The sequence below is a fragment of the Gadus morhua genome, chromosome 21 (assembly GCF_902167405.1).
Source record: "Gadus morhua chromosome 21, gadMor3.0, whole genome shotgun sequence".
NCBI classification, from domain to species: domain Eukaryota; kingdom Metazoa; phylum Chordata; class Actinopteri; order Gadiformes; family Gadidae; genus Gadus; species Gadus morhua.
The window spans coordinates 5523745-5543436 of NC_044068.1; the positions used below are offsets into that span (position 1 = coordinate 5523745).

Here is a 19692-nt window from a genome sequence, read left to right on the forward strand (position 1 = left end):
ATGTTGAGAGAGCTGCAATGGCAGGAATACCTTTTCTTTGTTTGCTCTTGTCTCCATGGGGACATTTACAAAGACTCTTGCAGATCCAAGAGTCTTCAACACTGTCTCTGCGCCCTGCGATGACGCCTCCCAGAGTTTGATTGCCTCGGCTGGGTATTTATTGTCATCAATTATTCACTGGGATTGAGAACGATTGAGGCCATGAAAGCTGAAGATTTGCCTTGACAGATTGCTGCTGCTACACACACATTTTTGGAGAACAGAGGGTGAATCGTGACGAGATCGAAACAAAAGTGGCAGTCACACACACAAACACACACACACACACACATACAGAGACCCACAAACCCATGTGTACACGATGTGGCATTCAAACTCATGCATTCACGTACTTTCCCCTAAATGTGCCACGGAAACACGCACTCTTGCATATATGCACATAAACACCGACACACACATGCACACACATATACACACACACACACACACACACACACACACACTCACACACAAGCACACATACATAAATACTTATTTTGTATACAATCGACGATACTCAGACACACACAAACACACACCTTTTGTGTGTGTCTATGATACACACACGCAATCTCATTGTTTAAAGTAAAGATCATCCTATTAGGGAAGTGAGATACACAGACACACAATCAGACACACACGCAGACAGGCAGGCACCGGTGTGAGACAGGCACCGATGTGAGACAGGCACCGATGTGAGACAGACACCGATGTGAAACAGGTAGCGAAGCTCAGGCCATAGCCATGCTGTGTGATGTGTGCCATTGCATGCATCACCTCGCATGTGCTCCTCAAAGAGACACACGTTCGCTTCAGAACAACCCATCACCACGCATTCATTCAACTTTCTTTTTGCTGGAACCGAAACTAATCTTTCCACCGATTTTCACATAGTGATAGAAAGAGTAATGCATTCCACATGTACAATAAGTCAGTTCTGTGTCTAGCCAGTACCAAATATGGTTCATAGATAGTTTCTGCTGAGCAGCAGGGCAGGTCTGTGTTATGCTGGGAGTTCCATGCCTCAGATGATTGCTTATTATCGACCATGGCAGAGCTGATCCATAGTGGTTCTATCCTTCGCTGGGCAAATACGAAAACCAGTTCTAGAACCTTCCCCTGAATTATTTCACGCGCATGATGGCATTTAAATTAGACATTTGGAGTCATGCTGTCCATCAGCTGGAATTTTGATTAACTTTGTATTTTTTCCATTAAAAGATTGTTTATCACACATGAACACAAGGTGTCTGCACTATCCAGCTGCAGAGGATGTCTGTCTACGGGCCGAAGGGAGCCAGATGTGAGCCTTATGGTTGACAGGGCAACCGTGAGGGAGTCGAGCGCAATTGCCAGAGAATAGTGTCACGCTGTCTGTGTATTTGAGACAGGAACAGGCCCACGTAGGGGATGTGAAGATGCCAGTATACACATCTGTTGTTTGTGGTTTTATTTCCCCTTTTTTTTAAACCGGATGCACTGCACAAGTTCTGTTTGTAACGTTCTGAATCCTACAACTCCCAGAATGCTGTTCTGCGGAAACGATATTCTAGGCCTGACCTCCCTCCCTGCCCCCTGTGTTGGGAGTGGTGGAGAGGGTTTCCCTGAAACAGAGTGATTGCAGACATGATTATTTTACAATACTATTTTGTGGTTCACAGCATAACACAAACAAAGGATCGATACTTTTCAAGGAATAATGTGCTTTTAACAATGATTAGAGGTCGAATGTATCAGTATATCATTGAGCAGGCCAAAGCAGAGCTAGTTGGGAATAGAAACCCACTTCTATGAAGAAAATACAGCATTTCTGATAAATGGTCTCTTTTCAGATAATAAAAACTGAATTCAGGAGTTTAGGTTTCAGCCTTAATTCACTAGGAAACAAAACCTACCACCTGACAAATTTCAATGTGCAGACATAAGCATGTTATACTGCACATCGGACAATAAAACTCAACTAAAATGCTTTGACTTGGGCCTGTGCTTGCAACTGGTTTGGTTAGTGTCATCAAAAGCTGCCTGTGGTTCCAACACATTATTCAAAGTGAAACGTCATTTCCATTTTCAAGGCGATAGCGATAGTCACACCACTCTGCGTTTTTGTATGTGAATGTGCTTGTGCGGAACAAAATGCTTGTGTGAAAATGTAGGGCTAGCAGAGGCAAACATTACATCACATTCTGGAGAGTTCCAAGTGGCTCGGCCTTCGCTCTGCATGCAAGCTTCTACATGTTGCTGTGGTGCCACAGTGAGGTCTACTGTTTCAACTAACGTCGGCCAATGATGACGTTACGTTGAAGATGGGGATTCTCTTACAGGCGAATCCAGGGCGGTTGGGTTGAATCCAAATCTCCCCTAGCAAGAAGGTCGGCTTTCCACCTCATCAAAGAACTATGACAACAAAGGACACTAGACTTGCTGGGATTGATGTCCAACATGTATAAGTGATACTTTTGCTGCCCGGGCCAAGTGTGTGATTCCCGCAGGCTGACACACGAGTTGTTTATCCATTAGATCCCACAAAGGATGAACTTTACAGTGCATTACCAACTTCGGAAATGGATTGATTGAGGGATGACTTGATTAAATACTAAATAAACCACAACCAAACACTGCGACCATTAGCCAATGTTAAGATGTAGGCCATCATGGCGTTATTCATATGTTATAGAACATTCACCTTTTAGATAAGGTGTTTGTGGAGACTTATTGTATTTATACACTGCCCTCTTGTGGTGGCAGAACGTATGAGTAGCTATCTAGTAGTAATGCATAATTTCTTTCATAAAAAATGTCCTACTGTGTGGAGATGAATAGATTGAGTGTGTGTGTGTGTGTGTGTGTGTGTGTGTGTGTGTGTGTGTGTGTGTGTGTGTGTGTGTGTGTGTGTGTGTGTGTGTGTGTGTGTGTGTGTGTGTGAGAGAGAGAGACAGAGAGAGAGAGAGAGAGAGAGAGAGAGAGAGAGAGAGAGAGAGAGAGAGAGAGAGAGAGAGAGAGAGAGAGAGGGAGGGAGGGAGGGGGAGAGAGAGAGAGAGAGAGAGAGAGAGAGAGAGAGAGAGAGAGAGAGAGAGAGAGAGAGAGAGAGAGAGAGAGAGGTGGAGAGGGAGAGAGCGAAAGAGAGGAGAGGTGCAAGGAAGGATGGGTACTGTAGGGGTGTGTCGGTTTTGTGTGTGTGTGTGTGTGTGTGTGTGTTGTGTGTGTGTGTGTGTGTGTGTGTGTGTGTGTGTGTGTGTGTGTGTGTGTGTGTGTGTGTGTGTGTGTGTGTGTGTGTGAGAGAGTGAGTGAGTGAGTGAGTGAGTGAGTGAGTGAGTGAGTGAGTGAGTGAGTGAGTGAGTGAGTGAGTGAGTGAGTGAGTGAGTGAGTGTGAGTGAAAGAGCTGAAGGGAAATGAGATGTGGTGAGTAAATTACTAATGTCTAAATGTACAATTTTCTACCCAAACGAATAAAGACAATGAGAAGATGGCTTGTCTGATCGCGGTGGTGACCCACATCCTAACCAGAATAACACGCGCGCGCACATACACACGAGCGCGCGCACACACACACACACACACACACACACACACACACACACACACACACACACACACACACACACACACACACACACACACACACACAACACAAAAACCGGGAAAAAACACAAATGTAAGTTGATTACGTCCGATCATATCATTTCCCAGCGACATCTGATCTTCATTCTGACACAGAAAGATGACCGGAAGGGAAACGAAGCCTTGACTGGCAACACATGCCTAGAGAATTGTAGTTTATTTCATGAGTCAGTGCCCGGGTTCTCGCCGGGACCTCCTCAATCCCATGCATAACGGGGGGCATCCACGCCTAAATGTATAACCGTAACTTATTTTTAAACCTTTATGTTCTACTTTGCGCAGAAAAAAACAAAACACTTTGTTAAATCATATTTCAAAACGGGTGCACCCTCCTTCAATGCCATAGTATTCCGTGCAATTTGAGAAAGTTTATATCGACCACCCCTCCTTTGCATGGTACGACCCACTCCCTACCGCTAGCTGTTGTTGTACCCTATGCTACAGAACAGATTTGTAGCGCGGGCCCTCAATCGATCTTACTGCACACAGTTAAACGTTACGAAAGATGCTTCTTTTACAAACCAAAACAATAAACCGAGGAGTTAGGAGTCAGAAAAGACACTGGCCCGTGCATTAAACCTGACCGAGACTATTTTAAATAACTCATTTGTAGTTTTTCGAGTGCCTGCCATCTATTATTTCACTACTATTGCCATTAGACGCGTCTTTTTTTATTTTTTCGAGCAGTCGGCGCCAGTCTGATGAATTCACCGAATCAGGACGAGGATGATGTGCCCGTTAAAGACCCCATCAAATACGGAGAGCTGGTCATCTTGGGGTAAGTAAAGAATACACTTACATCCATACACAAATGTGTGGATGGATAACTACCACAGTAATGTTAACGTAACGTTACAATGAACCGGGAGGGGGTGACGTCCGAGCCAGTTCTAATCCATTGCTCCTCAACGTCTCCTATGGTTGCTTTTTGCATATCAACACACTTTTGGATAAAAGTGTTTTTTTTATCCGCAATGTGGAGATAAGCATCGCTTTTATTGAAACGTGTCTCCCGTTGGACGGCGTTGTAAAACGGAAAAGTAACTTTGCCCCCAGACGAAAGCCCGGGGCTCTGAGCGACCCAGTCCCTCAATAGATGCTGATTTGCGTGGTTTTAACCTCAATGGGGCTCCATCCGTTAATTTTGATATAGATGGAGTAAACGGGGATACTACGGATGTAGCCTCATTTTCTACGGTTGGAGTGGGTGTAAAATCAGTGCTCGATTGCTCAGACTGAAAATCCCCATGATGTCATACTATGCTGGATATGATCGTTGAAAGTAGGACAGGGGATGAAAGCGATGTCGTTCAAATGTTGTTCAGCTTGTGCTAAATATTGCATTGTGTTTGTTTTATTTTAATTAACACCACGGTACGGCGGAAAGGCTAAAGATAGCTAAGACCTCGTCAGCCACATTATACACACCACGCACATGCATACACACTCACACACTAGGCAGGATGTGTGGATGGCAATCACCAGCATTTACTGCCTTTGCTTTCCACCCAGTGAACTCCAAACAGACGTAACATGATCAACACACACACACACACACACACACACACACACACACACACACACACACACACACACACACACACACACACACACACACACACACACACACACACACAGGGAGGAAGAGAGAGGGAGAGCGAGTCCATATCCAGGCTCATACAGACTCCTTTTTTACCCCGGCCCAGCTTCCTGTGTAGGCCAAAGATAAGTGACCCAACGGCCTGTCTGTTCCTCTTTGGCCGCTCATTGAGAGAGGAGGCTGCAGCTCTCATCAGAATACTGATCAGATCACAAACAGACATACACACAGAGACACAGTCAGGCAAACACAGTCAGACAGACACACACACATACACACGCACACACACAGACACACACAAACTCTGAGTGTACACAGGCCACTCTGTTACCACCCCCATATCTCCGCAGAGAGGGAGAAAGAAGGGCATTTAGCACATATCTAGAGATTAAGGCCAAGCAGATCAACTCCATGTAATTCTTGGTGGCGGTGCAGTGACACAACACTATCGTGGGGTTCAAACAGTTGGGGATCGAAATTATTTAGGGGTATCTTTTATTTTTAGATCTTGGTTTGTCTCAAAACGCTGCCATTTGAGATAAAACCGGTTCCAGCCCCTGTTCGGTTTTTACATCATATGTTAGCGATATGTAAGCAAAAACGTTACAGAAACACACCCGCGATCAGGCTCGGTCCAAATAAAAACCTAATTCGTCCTCTTTCCAGGCCCAGACTAACCGCATTAGCTACTCAATCGTAACTCTTTGATGTCGCGGCGGCGTCAGTGAGATGTTCCCAGCTGTAGGCTGTATCTATCGCTCATCGAGAGGCTGTGATTGGCTGTCCTAATGTAGATCGACATCCGTTCAGAATCCGACTGCTCTTTTTATTTATTTTTTTCAATGCTGTCAGACGTGCACCCCGTGTTACTCTGGCCTATATAGACCTCTCCCATCTGTCTGTCTGTCTAGCTGGTCGCATTCCTCCCCTGTGGTCGATGGCTGTCAAACAGAATCACATGCGCTTGTTACAGTGACTCCCTGCCATGGCTGATTAGCATAGCCCCCCCCCCCCCCCCCCCCCCCCCGGACGACCACTTGTCCGCCACCGTGTCAGTGTCGAGAACTCGGTCTGTCCTGAGATGCACTTCCTTCCTAGCCCTCTCTGGGACCCTTCAATCCAACTCTCTTTTGTCGTCCCCCCCCCCCATTCTTTCTGCTGTCTAATGGAATTCCAACCCCTCTCTTCATCTCTCGTTCTCAATGTCTCTCTATCGTGCTCTCTCCCTCTGTGTTCTCTTGATACAGTCTGTATCGAATCCTGACACCCCTTAGCCAGCCTGTCATTCTCATGACCCACTCTCTCTGTCCGTCCCTCCTGTCTCTCGGCCTGTCTCCCTCGTTTCCTCTCAGTGGGAAGCGTGTCATCTTATGTTCTGTCCATTCCCCTCGCCCATACGCGTTCGCCTCACACCCTCCATATCGCCTTCTCGTCGCCTCACCTTCATTGGCCCGCTCTTCCTCCTGCCCCCTCATCACCTGACTTACCTCCTCGTCTCTCATTGCGTCACGGAGGGGCAAGTCTTCCTCAGCGACACGCCCCCTCCCCCCTCTGCCATACGCCCCGTTGCTAAAATAACAGCCATGTCGGGGGGCAGAAGGCCTGAATATTTCATAGTTTACTGTGGAGAGCGCACGTGCGTGAAGCCGTGGACCACGGGTGGGCGTGCACGGGACCTCAGCTGACGCTCTTGCTCGCCCTCCCTCCCTGCCTCCTGACGAACACAGGTTTTGTTGTTGTCGTTGGACGTATGTACTTCGTTTGTCTAATGTCTTCCTGCTGCCTCTGGCTGCATATATATAGATAATAAGGTCTCTGGCGTCCTCAGGGCGGGGCCAGACGTTTAAGTTGGCTATTTCCGAGTCGTTGAGCAGAGCCATTGGCTGGTCCCCTCCTCCTCCTCTCTCCTGGGTACTGGTTTTCATCATGTGACACATGACCACCGCGTCGGCGGTGTGTTCCGCTGGCCCGCGGCTGCTCCCGGGTCTCTGCTTCGCGGGGTCGGAGCTCAGGAAACAGCAAGGCTCAGAACAGTGCAGGCCGGGGTTGTAGTCTCCATCTTGCAATGTCATTTGAAGGGAGAGGAAGAGTTGAGGGGTGAATGTGAATTTGTGAGTGTTGTTTGAGCAGGGTACCGTGGCTGAAGACTCGCAAGTCCAGGCCCATAACAAACAGGGCGGGCTGAGTTAAAAGGTCCTGCGTTTCCTCATGGGAGGGGAAGTCTAATCCATCCAGGGTGTGTCTGCTCTCTGAATCAGGCCCATGGTTAACTGAACAGGACTCCAGAAAGCCAGCATCAGGGTTAAGGAGACGGCTGGGTGAACTATAAAGAGAGCCAGGGCTACTTGTTATGGTTGATACCAGTTGTCCATGTCCATGTGGTTGCTGCTATGTGACTGGCGTCGAGATGTATTTACACACACACGCACACACATGATGCTAACGTATTTTGGCTGGGGCCGGGAGAACATTCTAGGACTTGCCCATGCTGTGTCACGCCTTAAATATCCAGGAAATACTTTCCCTAATGTATAATTAATCCCCGTACTTGATACGAAACGGTTTTCTAAATCAAGTGTAGCAACCACCTCCAGCAGAAGATATGCTTGCTCCATGTGTCTGATTATTTAGCACTACACTTCCTCTGTTTACGAACAAGGAATTAACGCCTTCAGCTCGGCAGCAGTCTGCGCAAAAATAACTACCAGCAGTCTGTCTCTCTCTGTCACAATGTTTATGTTGCTGTTGATTATGTTCCAGAGCAAAATAAGGCAATGTAGTTTTCCACTTAACTGCTGTTGATGTGGGTCTTGCATGCAGTTATAGCGCTGACTGCATTATTGACCGAGGCTTAGCGCACATCAATCTACATCCGCCCCGGTGTTTGACCTGTTCCCCCTGCAGCTTATATCGGCTTCTTGTCCCGATTTTGGGCTTTCGATTCTGAAATGAAACCCGTCTTGGCGTGCATTTAAATGTGCCATCCTAACTGGTCAGTGTGATGGTCCCACGCTCACGCCATGTGCTGCCATACGAGACTCGCGACAGCCCAGTGCCTGTGAGGGTGGCGATAAGATTGTTGAGATGTGTTCACGTCGCCTAAATGTACTCTTTCACGTTGCCCCCGAAAGACTGCAGTGCAGTAAGGCAGAGCAGTAAAGCAGAGCAGTCCATGGTTCTCTAGGTGTTATACACCGGCCCAACGTACAGACGTGAACAGTTCGGGCCTCGCCCTGCTGGCTCATCACATCCATGTTATTACGTTTCTCCAGTGTTGGGCGAGGTACTGCTGATGTTTGTCGGTCAATATAATAGAGCTTCGGGCCTCTTTTGCATGCACTACGTCGTTTTTTAGACTAATATGATCCTGTATTCTTCAGATGAATTTGTGTTACTTTGTGACGAGTCAGTTTTCATATGCACTTTTATTTCCAGCATGTTGTTTTTTTATTGTGTGTGTGCGTCTCTGGCTACCAGCGTCACCTTGTGATCACTGCACTGCTGTTGTCTGCGTGTTTTCTCCTCCATTTTATTGAGAAAGCTGATCTGATCTCGCTCACACACACACACTCACACACACTTTATGTCCCTGATACCAACTGTCAAAATGGCCTGCATTACACGTTGTATCTTAGAACATCAAAACAGACGTTATATTAGCAACCAGTTTGAGAAGGGTTCTAGATGTAACGCATTTCATCCAAACAGCAATGGTTGAAAACGCTGTCTTAAAGATGACCATATATCAACTTCTCCTTGTCGAGAATTAAAAGAGAAAGATTATGGCAGTTTGTCCATGTTCTCACAAATTCTGCCTTATTTTTGGGACTTTATTTGAGCCCTCGCGATTCCGCAGCAAGAAGCTTTAAAAACAAGGCCATTTCTCTTGACCCGTGGCGTTCCTTACACTTGTCCCAAAGGGATGGTCGTTCATCTAGAGACTTATGACCAGAATACTCATTCTTCCAGCACAATAGCTCATTGTGGCCAACAAAAAGTTAATCGAATGGCTAAAATAGGCTCGTCATGGGTCCTATCTTTATGACTCGGACCCTTTCTCTGACTGTCTCTTTCTCTCTCTCTGTCTCGCTCTCTGTCTCTCTCTCTCTCCCTCTCTGACTGTTTCTCTCTCTCTCTGTCCTTTTCTCTGTCTCTCTCTGTTGCTCTCTCGCTCTCTTTCGCTCTCTCTCTGTCTGTCGCTCTCTCTCTGAATGTCTCTCTCTTTCTCTCTCTCTCTCTCTCTCTGGCTATATCTCTGACTGTCTCTCTCTCTCTCTGTCTCTGACTGTCTTCTTCTTTGTCTCTGACTGTCTCTTTCTCTGTCTCTCTCTGCCTCACTCTCTGTCTCTCTCTGTCTCTGACTGTCTTCTTCTTTGTCTCTGACTGTCTCTTTCTGTGTCTCTCTCTGCCTCACTCTCTGTCTCTCTCTCTCTCTCTCTCTCTCTCTCTCTCTCTCTCTCTCTCTCTCTCTCTCTCTCTCTCTCTCTCTCTCTCTCTCTCTCTCTCTCTCTCTCTCTCTCTCTCTCTCTCTCTCTCTCTCTCTCTCTCTCTCTTTGACTGTCTTTGTCTCAGACCGTCTCTTTCCCTCTCTCTCTCTGTCTTTACATCCTACACACCCCGCTGTGCATGAATAGCTTTGCGAGAGTCACACTCCCTATGGGACCGGCTGTCGTTCACGGGCCGTTCTTAAAGAAGCAGCGCGCCTTCCATGTCTTTGACAAAGCATTTTACTTGCCTACTGGGCATTCCAGTTTGAATAGTTTATTTCCTCTCTCTGTCTCTCTGTCTCTCTGTCTCTCTGTCTCTCTGTCTCTCTGTCCCTCTGTCTCTCTCTCTCACTCACTCACTCACTCACTCACTCACTCACTCACTCACTCACTCACTCACTCACTCACTCACTCACTCACTCTCTCTCTAATAAGTGCCATGCGCTGTTGATTAGCCAAGCGTTTTAAGAGAGCGTACAACCTTCCATCTGAACTTGAGAGCGGAACAATAAAATTTCCATTTGCCTGTTGTGAAAGGAAGGAATTTTCTGTGTTGTGGACTGCCGTGTATTCTGCTGGAAGTTCCAGGGAGGTTTCAATCAGTTTGAAGATCCAAGACTCCAACATAACAACTGTCATCATATGAGGAGAGAGAGAGGGGGAGATAAGTGGATTAAAACGAGTGTGGTAGCACAAGATTGAACAGAGCAGGATGTACTTAGTAGTCTTGTTTAAATGGTTCTCATAGCCTCATTTGTAATTCACTTTAGATCCATCTGCTAAAAGAGTAACTGTATATCGTAATGCAAAACAATCTTTGTGCGTTCATCGACTATCAAATCGAAAGACGACTCGTCGTGACGTACCATATCGTTTTTGTTTTTTTTTAAAGGGAGAGGGGCTTTTATTTTGAAGGAGTTGATCTGGAACGAGTATAGACAATAGCCACCCAATAGAGTGTGTTTCCAGTGCCCGCTGTGAGTGGATGGGGCTCTAAGTAGTGGTGTCTCTGCGGGGCAGGTTCAACAGTTACATTAATCACAAGTGGTCTGTTGGGAGAGGGAGGTCTCGCGCGCTAGCACATTCCACTTGAAGCCGCTTAAGTGTTTGCTGTGTTACTTCCACAATGAGAAATACCTAGGACGCAGCCAGTGTTGATTGGCAGCCATCTAATATGCTTTAAGCCTCTTCGTTAGCATCACCATTAAGTTGCTAAGTGGATGCTTTCCTCCTAAGCGCTGATTTTTCTTTTTTTTACTACCTTTTCATATTTTATCAACCCTAATTTATTTGGTCTTCCTCTCAATGTAACTCAACTGGTGTATGGTGTCTCTATTCATTACTAGCGTTTGTCTTTTATTGTCGATTATCTTCGTCAAGAATTTAAGATATCTCTTAATCTTGTGACCTAGTCTAAATGATTTATGATGAGAAGATATGCCCTTCAGGTTATTTAACTGCAAAGTTGAGTTGGTGAATCGAAAAACATTTCCAACCTACTTCTACGTAATAACCCTCAAGTGCGATTGTATTCAAACTCGTAGGCATATATCGTGATATTCATCAACATCCTGCAACGCTCCCCATGACTTTGGTGAAAGTACACACTGTCCCTTATCGCCGCCACGCCCATGTCTTTCCCCGTGGTACCTCTCCCATGTTGGAGCGGCCTCAACAAGCTGCTCACTGTCCCGTCTGTCCTACTGTCTGTCTGTCCGTCCTACCCCAGGTACAATGGCTCCCTGCCCACCGGCGACCGTGGTCGCAGGAAGAGCCACTTCGCTCTCTACCGACGGGCCAAGGCCAACGGCGTCAAGCCCAGCACCGTGCACATCCTCACCACCCCACAGGACAGCAAGGTGTGTGTGTGTGTGTGTGTGTGTGTGTGTGTGTGTGTGTCTCTTTGTGTGTGTGTCTTTGTGTGGGGAAATGTGTTGAACGTTTGCTTCCTTCCTGTGGCTGACCACTGTTGTTCAATTCAGGGCTGAAAAGGAAGGAAAGATGATGGTGGTGGTGGATTCCTGTGTTATCCCTCCATCTGACTGCCTGTCGGCCTCTGTGTGTCTATCTGTGTGTCTGTCTGTCAGCCTTTGTGTCTCTCTTACTATCTGTCTGTGTCCGTCTAGCTTGCATGAGGCCTCACTGTGTGCTTTTCAAACTGTACAAATCACTTCCCGAATATTTGTCAAACTGTTATCGAAAAACAAAAAGTTTGACAAATAATTGAATTAGTAAATGCGCGACAGAAAGTAACGTTTGTGTGTGTCTTGCTGTTGCAGGCGGTCAACAGCAGGGGGCAGCACAGCATCTCCTTCACGCTGTCTCGCAACCAGACAGTGGTGGTGGAGTATTGCCATGACAACAATACAGACATGTTCCAGGTAAACGCTGCGTCAGGTCGTGCTGAGTAACGCAGGATACTGGGTGGGGGAAGTACAACAGGATGTTAGGGGGTGGAGTAAATGGGTGGGGTAGGAGGAGGGCGGATTATACTCACCTAATGTGTATCTTTGGGAGAAGATGTGTTCATAACAAGCAAATTAGCTGTTTTTTCCCTGGGTGATTGCCTTGTGAGGCAATAATGGGTATTATTTTGTTTTTACGTAATAATATATTACCCCCACCCACACGATTATATTTTTTTGGGCTGCTCTTATCGGGACAATCTGTCTCACCACATTGTCACGCTAGCTTCAGACAACCGCATGCACAGGCAAACGTCCTGCAAGAGGAATTAGCTAACTTTGTTTTTAACGTCGTCATTTCAGCTCAAACAAGAGAACAATCGACAGATTTTAATTTTCAATGTGCCCAAACTGTTTTAAGCCTAGTTGAATATCACTATTTCAATTGTAGCACGATATGAATAAGAATTCTCTTACACTTGTGTTATATCGGCGCGTGTTACATTGGTATTTTTCTCAACATGACACTATTGTTATATCCCAATTTAAATTGTTATTAACACAATATGAATAAGAGATCTCCTGAAGCGTCACGATTCAATCGATCGTACTGCACCTGAAGCGGTTTGTGTGACGACATCGTCACGGTCTCCCCCGGCAACAGATCGGGCGTTCCACGGAGAGCCCCATCGACTTCGTGGTGACGGACACGTCGGGCGGCGGCAAGGAGGGCGAGGACCCCTCGGTGGCCCCCAGCACCATCTCCCGCTTCGCCTGCCGGGTGGTGTGCGAGCGCAGCCCGCCCTACACCGCCCGCATCTACGCCGCCGGCTTCGACTCGTCCAAAAACATCTTCCTGGGGGTGGGTGGAGCCGAGTGGAGTTGTTTTACCGTCTGATGCACAACCTTACAGGCCAAGCAGTCGCAGCTGGCGATGAACCGTCTGTGTCCCGAGCTCTGCCTAACAATGCAATAATATGACAGAATAAAAAATAGTATAAGATGAGAGGAAAAAGAGTAACAAAGAACAAAATAGTCGAAATAGTTTAAATATAGCTAGAATATGTACAGTGAATATCTACACATACCCTCATGTATGCATATACACACTCCTATAAATATACACACACTTAAACACGTATATATTATATATATGTAACACAGACCATGACACCGTAGCCTCCGGAGAGTCAGGAATCATCCAGGAGACGTTTAGAAGCATCTAGAATACGTAAAAAGGGGAACTTGTCGCCCCTGGTGACTTGTAACGCTCCGTCAACCTCTCTTGACGAACTGAGACAGGCTTAGTTTCAACAGAGACGGTTTATGCAAAACCGAATTTCACCACACGCTAACGTCCCCTTCGATAGTGTGTTTGTGTGTGTGTGCTTTCTGCTTGTGCACTTTTTTGTGTATTTGCATGTGTGTGCATGTGTTTATGCATCTGTGTGTGTGCACTTGTGTGTGCTTGTATGCATGTGTGTTCGTGTGTTTGTGCATGTCTTTGCGTGTGTGTGTGTGTGTGTGTTTATGCATGTCTTTGCATGTGTGTGTGTGTGTGTGTGTGTGTGTGTGTATGCTTGCTTGTGTTTATGCATGTGTGTTTGTGTGTGTATGCACTTGTGTGGTGTGTGTCTGTGTCTGTGTGTGTGCACTTTTGTGTGTGTGTGTGTGTGTGTGTGTGTGTGTGTGTGTGTGTGTGTGTGTGTGTGTGTGTGTGTGTGTGTGTGTGTGTGTGTGTGTGTGTGTGTGTGTGTGTGCTCATGCGTTCCTGTGTGTGTGCCCTGTGCTCCACAGGAGAAGGCCACCAAGTGGAAGAACCCCGACGGCCACATGGACGGGCTGACCACCAACGGGGTGCTGGTGATGCACCCCGACGGCTTCCCCGAGGACTCCCGCCAGGGCCTGTGGCGGGAGATCTCCGTATGCGGGGACGTGTACGCCCTGAGGGAGACCCGGTCCGGACCCACCCGCGGCACCCTGGTCAGCGCCCCGTCTGGAGGGTGGGGGGGGGGGGGGGGTTACGTGATGTGTGTGTGTCTGTGTGGGAGTTGTGTGTGTGGGTGGGTGGGTGGGTTCAGTGGATGGTAGTGTGTGTGTGTAGGTGGGGGGTTCAGTGGATGGTAGTGTGTGTGTGTGTCTATGAGTGGTTGTGTGTGGTTGGTTTTTGTGTGTGTTAAGTTAGGTATTCCTGAAATACCCCAAAACCTCCAAGCTTCCAATTCTCAACGAGTCCCTACAAAACGCAATCGTTTTGTAGGCTCTGCTTTTCACTGTTGCAGAGCTATTGGGATACACTTTTTTTGATGTTGTATCCATTGGGAACATTTTGAAACATTGCCCTTGTTTAGGGAAGGGTTCTTTTTATTTAGCAGATCCTGGTCAGGTATACACCGCTAGAATCACCGGACTGAACTCAAGACGCCAGTGACGTTGTCTTGAGTTCACCTCGTCACCCTGCTGTTATTCACACCCTCAATATCTGCTGAATATCATATCGTTCAAATAAAAAAACATAAACTCAACGGAGATGTGTGATTCTGGTTATACAATGCAACACGGGTAAGACTTTCAGTTCCGGTACGAAGGCGTTTTCTGGCAGCCGCTCAGTGTTGTAAAACTATTCCACCCCAGGGAAAGTCCACGGTATGTTACTATACACCAGCGAACCTTCCTAATTCAGTCTCAACAACCATATTCAACAGCAAAGGCTTTGTTCAGGACTATCTAATGATACGTCCTGCATCAAGACCTGACCAAAATACAACATAATCCAAATGATATCAGATGTACTTAGAGGTTAGTGTGTCGTGGTGGTTTGGGTGAATGGGTTTGTGTGTGTTATGGTGACTGAGTTTTCGTGTCACAGTGTGGTTGTGGTCGATGGCTTTGTGTGTGTCTTAGTGGGACTGTGTGTTTGATGTGTGCGTTTGGTTGTATATTTTTTATGTATGGGTGGTGCAATTTGTTTCTGTATTCGTTTACAGGTACGCTGTGTGTGTGTGTGTGTGTGTGTGTGTGTGTGCGTGTGCGTTAGAGCGTCTGCGCACGCGGAGTACACTCTAACTCCCAAACCCAACTCCTACCAAGCGACTCCCTAACCCCGACATCGCCCCCTGCAGGCGGAGGGTGAGAGCAGCGCCCTGCGCGACGGCTCCCTGGTGGACCTGTGCGGGGCCACCCTGCTGTGGCGGACGGGCGAGGGGCTCCTGAGGGCCCCCACCATCAGGCACCTGGAGGCCCTGCGGCAGGAGCTGAACGCGGCGCGGCCGCAGTGTCCCGTGGGCCTGAGCACCCTGGCCTTCCCCAGCCTGCCTCGAAGCCACAGGTAGGGGGCGCCACTGCCCACGCACACCCATGACACCGCATGATAAGAGTGAGAGCAGGTTCACCTTTGAGTCATATAGCCGGAAGGCACTTTATTTTGTCCAAAGAGATTTACACATTAGGCAGAGACACTGGACGGGGTATACGGTGGGCTATTTTTGAAATACACAGGGTTTGGAGAAGTTATTAATTCTGAGGAGTGGCATGGTTTGTAGGAAATTTTTCAAATGGAAAGGAGGAACACTCCCTTCGGCTGTTTGGTGAGTCAGAGCGACCGCCTAAACAGCTAACGGTACGATTTGCATGATTTGGTGATTTCAAGCTAGCTCAAGTCTTCATTTTGAGGTCAGACCCTCTCCCTACGCCCTCCAAACCCCTAGTAACCTAGATCCCTGTAGCCCTAAAGGCAGCACAACGATGCGTTTCAGGTCCCATTTCATGAATAAAACATAATGCATACTGCTGCCTTTTTTAAAAATGTATACATACAATACCAAAACAAAAACATATTGCATCTTTAAACCAACCCCGCCCGGCGACAGACACGCAGTGACCCAATCGCCTGTCGCTTCCAGCCTGGAGGAGCGCCAGCCCTGGGTATACCTCACCTGCGGCCACGTGCACGGCCGCCACGACTGGGGCCAGCGCTCGGAGGGCCAGGAGGCGCCGCGGGACGGCGACGGTTCCTCGCTGGCGCGCCGCGAGTGCCCGCTGTGCCGCAGCGTGGGCCCCTACGTGCCGCTGTGGCTGGGCTGCGAGCCGGCCGTCTACGTGGACGCCGGCGCGCCCACGCACGCCTTGGTGCCGTGCGGCCACGTGTGCTCGGAGAGGACCGTCAGGTACTGGGCGGAGACGCCGCTGCCCCACGGCACGCACGCCTTCCGGCCCGTCTGCCCCTTCTGCTCCTCGGCGCTGGGGACGCCCGGCTGGACGCGCCTCATCTTCCAGGGGCCCATCGACTGAGGGGCCGCGGAGTACAGAGAGAGAGGGGGGGGGGGGACCGTCCACGCCTACCCACCCACCCGCCCGCCAACCCCACCCACCTCCACCACCCACCTCCACCACCCACTGCAGAATGACGCCCCGAGCTACGGTCAGAGTTCGGAACCTTGGGTCCAAAACGTCGGAACCGATTTGTCGGTTGGTCGGTTGTTAATCGTAGATTAAGGTTGTTTTTTTTCGGTTTGGTTCGTTTAGTGCTAAATCGTTGCCGATTGGTGTCAAGTGCTACATTGACAGTGATGTAAGCGTTTTCACCTCAAATTTTAATTGGAGTCTATTACAGTCTATTCGTCGTTAGTTCAACTTAACGATTTTGCTCAAATGGCTGGCACAATGGTAAGTCTCTGAACGCAGCTCGGAGCTGAAGCTTCTCAAAGCCTGCCTCAACGTTTGCTGATCTGTATAGAACCAGGATGGGTAACTCGCTCACACAGTCCTGTCCAGAGAGGTATACACGACAAGGGGCGGACGTCCGATCTATGCAGATTTCCAAACCCATCACACACGAAGGCCGGGCTTTTATGAAAACTCCTCGTCTGGGAAAAAATCCACTTCATCACTCTACAAAGCAATAACAGCACTTCCATGCAATACTAGATAAGCTAAACGTGAAGCCACACTTTTTCAACAAAGTGTGGATTCATCGATCACTTTAGACATAGCGAAAAAAAAAAAAAAAGTCTTGGGCCAAAGGGCTCAACCAGAGGTGTGTTCGATATCGAAGTTCGATAGTTTTTTGTGTTTAGGGTTAGAACGTAAAGCAAATCGGAAAAAATATTAGAATTGATTTTTACTTTTATCTGAAAGTGTGAATGCTGATTTCAGACACGTTTTTTTGAAGCTGCTTGAAACATGCAAGGAGGAGTTTGCGGGCACAGTCCAGGCCTCTGATACGCTAGCTGGAATGTGACGTGACGAAACGCATGCGGTTTGTGGCTGCCATTGCAACTCGGACACACCTCTGGTTGGTTGGTCGCCGAGTCACGATAAAAACAGGGTCGACGTTATTGTGTTGACGGACGGACGGACGGTCGAGACCACATATAACCTCAAAAAAGAAAATACTTTTTTCTTTCTCCGTGTTTGAAAGAAAATAAAATATTTTGTTAGGAAGCGGGGAGGGTTCCATTTAGAGATCTGGTAGGGGGGGGGTATTTTAGATGTTCAGTGTTGAAAAAAAACAAATATATAACTATTTTTCTAACTGGCCAACTGTTTTTGAGTTAACTGTTTTCTTTCAGTGTGCGGAAGTGTGTGTTTCAGAGTATAACTGTGTGGTAGGTATATCTGGTGAGAGCTTCTGAGAGCAGGAAAAAAATATGTTATTGCCAACACTGTGTCGAGAAAACACACACACACACACACACACACACACACACACACACACACACACACACACACACACACACACACACACACACAGAAAAACACACACACACACAAAGAAAAACACTCACACACCACAGACCGTAAATGCATTGCCCTGACAATGAATGTAGCCAAATACACAAGGCTATGTCTAGCCTTCCCAGGTGCTCATAACGAATTGTCTATATTGTGATACTATTTTTGTAATTGAATTTACGGTGTAGCTTGATTGTGGTTAGCATCAGAAGGTCCTCCTGTGTGTGCTTGTGTGTGTGAATAGTTGGCTCCATTATATAAAAAAAAAAAAAAAAAGAAAGGAAAAAAAAAAAGTTAAAGGATGTTGTGATATTACGAAAGTCACGAAATAATGTCTCGCTTGCATGTGAACGAACGTACACTCTGCTTCAAACGCTCAAAGACGGGGAGGCAAAGGACAGACTGTTAGGAGTTTCCACGGTGGACGGCCAAACTTGTAAGATTCACACGGAAAGTATTTTAGCCCCGGAGAAGTTCTACAGTCCAAGCTTTCTTCCAAGTGCTTTGTTCCTCGAAACAATAATAGCAATTATATTAATTTTTTGGTTTGAAACTAAGCAATTTTCAATGCAAAACGAGGGTGATGTCAGCGGAATGTTAATGGTCACACAACACGATGAACAGAGCGGGAATCCCGTGTCGCTTCTTACAGATGGAAACGCTTTGTTTTGGGCTGGGTTGTCGTCGTAGTGTTAGGTGCTGTTGTTCAGACTCTCTCGTAGTCTCGACTCTCTTTACAGGTAACTGGGGGGTGGACAGCATTCCCCCCCTGCCCTGCCTCTAGCATTCAACCAGGTCCATAGAAATGTCTATTTTTTTCCTAATGGTGTCTGAAATGTAGGAAAAACAATTCACAACGCCTGCATTAGAATAAAGATCTGGTCCTACCGGATCCTATACTTCACATACGGGTAGTAACACCGGAGGGACTTTACCGTAGTGGCTAGAGTGAATCAACCTGATGGGTTTATTCTCTCTTCTACTCCTTAACGCAGCACGCATCGACACCACTAGGGGGCAGCAGCGAGTCTGAAAACGTTGTGTAAAACAGTTTAATGTGTTACCTTTGGCATGTGGCAAAGAGGAGCAGACCTTCACAACAATATTCACGTTGTCCTTCTTTTTTGACATTAAATAAAGTTTGTATTTTTTATGAAAAATCGTTATTTTCTACCAGTCCTTATTGGATCGTTCCATATTAAACTGTGTTTTGGTTTATTGTTCTTGTTCCTAGCATAACGAAGTCCAAGCACTTCAGAGAAGTCATAATAGTGCGTATCTCGATTCAAGATGGACACATTATTTTTAATTAAATATTTGGGTAGTATCTATACTCTTTCTAGTTTTTTGCCAACTAGTTGACATTGTCATCCTGGGTATTTTATATTTTTACTTCTTTACACCGTCATTCACTTAAGTCACCAACATTATACCATTACATGGTATTTGTTATTTTTGTTTATTTTATATAATTTTCTGTATTTCTCTGGTGCACAGACAATCGCTATACACATGTCAATAAACCTGTTAACCCAAATCCGATGTCTTCTTTCTCTCGACTTGTGTATTCACAAGGCGTTCATTCATTTGTAAACTACTCTGAACTAGTATGTGCTAGGCCTCCTTAAAAACAACCCAAAAACAAGTAAAAGCGAAAATACGATAGCGAAATATAAAGACTCCAACATTAATTGCTAGAAATCGTATTGCAGTTCAATAAACGAGGCCTATGTGCTCACCTCGGAAGCGTGCATGTTTTTGCAGCGCTCAGCCACCAGAGGGCAGTCTGAGAGAGGCTGGCTCAACATAA

General features: G+C 46.9%; 1 protein-coding gene and 1 long non-coding RNA gene across 3 annotated transcripts; one reads left to right on the forward strand and one right to left on the reverse strand.

Annotated features, from left to right (window-relative positions):
- The first annotated feature begins 4082 nt into the window (after positions 1-4082).
- Positions 4083-19419, forward strand: LOC115534070 (E3 ubiquitin-protein ligase pellino homolog 2). Of its 2 annotated transcripts, none has more exons than XM_030344682.1 (7): positions 4083-4435; positions 11474-11603; positions 12024-12125; positions 12814-13011; positions 13947-14132; positions 15272-15477; positions 16019-19419. In XM_030344682.1, the coding sequence occupies exons 1-7, from the start codon at positions 4359-4361 to the stop codon at positions 16437-16439; spliced, it is 1320 nt and encodes a 439-aa protein (XP_030200542.1). In that variant the 5' UTR covers positions 4083-4358; the 3' UTR covers positions 16440-19419. The 2 variants fall into 2 exon arrangements, with proteins under 2 accessions (XP_030200542.1, XP_030200543.1); XM_030344683.1 differs by having other exon boundaries at positions 4084-4435; positions 16052-19419.
- Positions 13040-13418, reverse strand: LOC115534081 (uncharacterized). The gene is made up of 2 exons (XR_003974279.1): positions 13316-13418; positions 13040-13110 (listed from the first exon to the last, which is right to left on the reverse strand). It is a non-coding gene; the product is annotated as an uncharacterized LOC115534081 (long non-coding RNA).
- Positions 19420-19692: the final 273 nt, after the last annotated feature.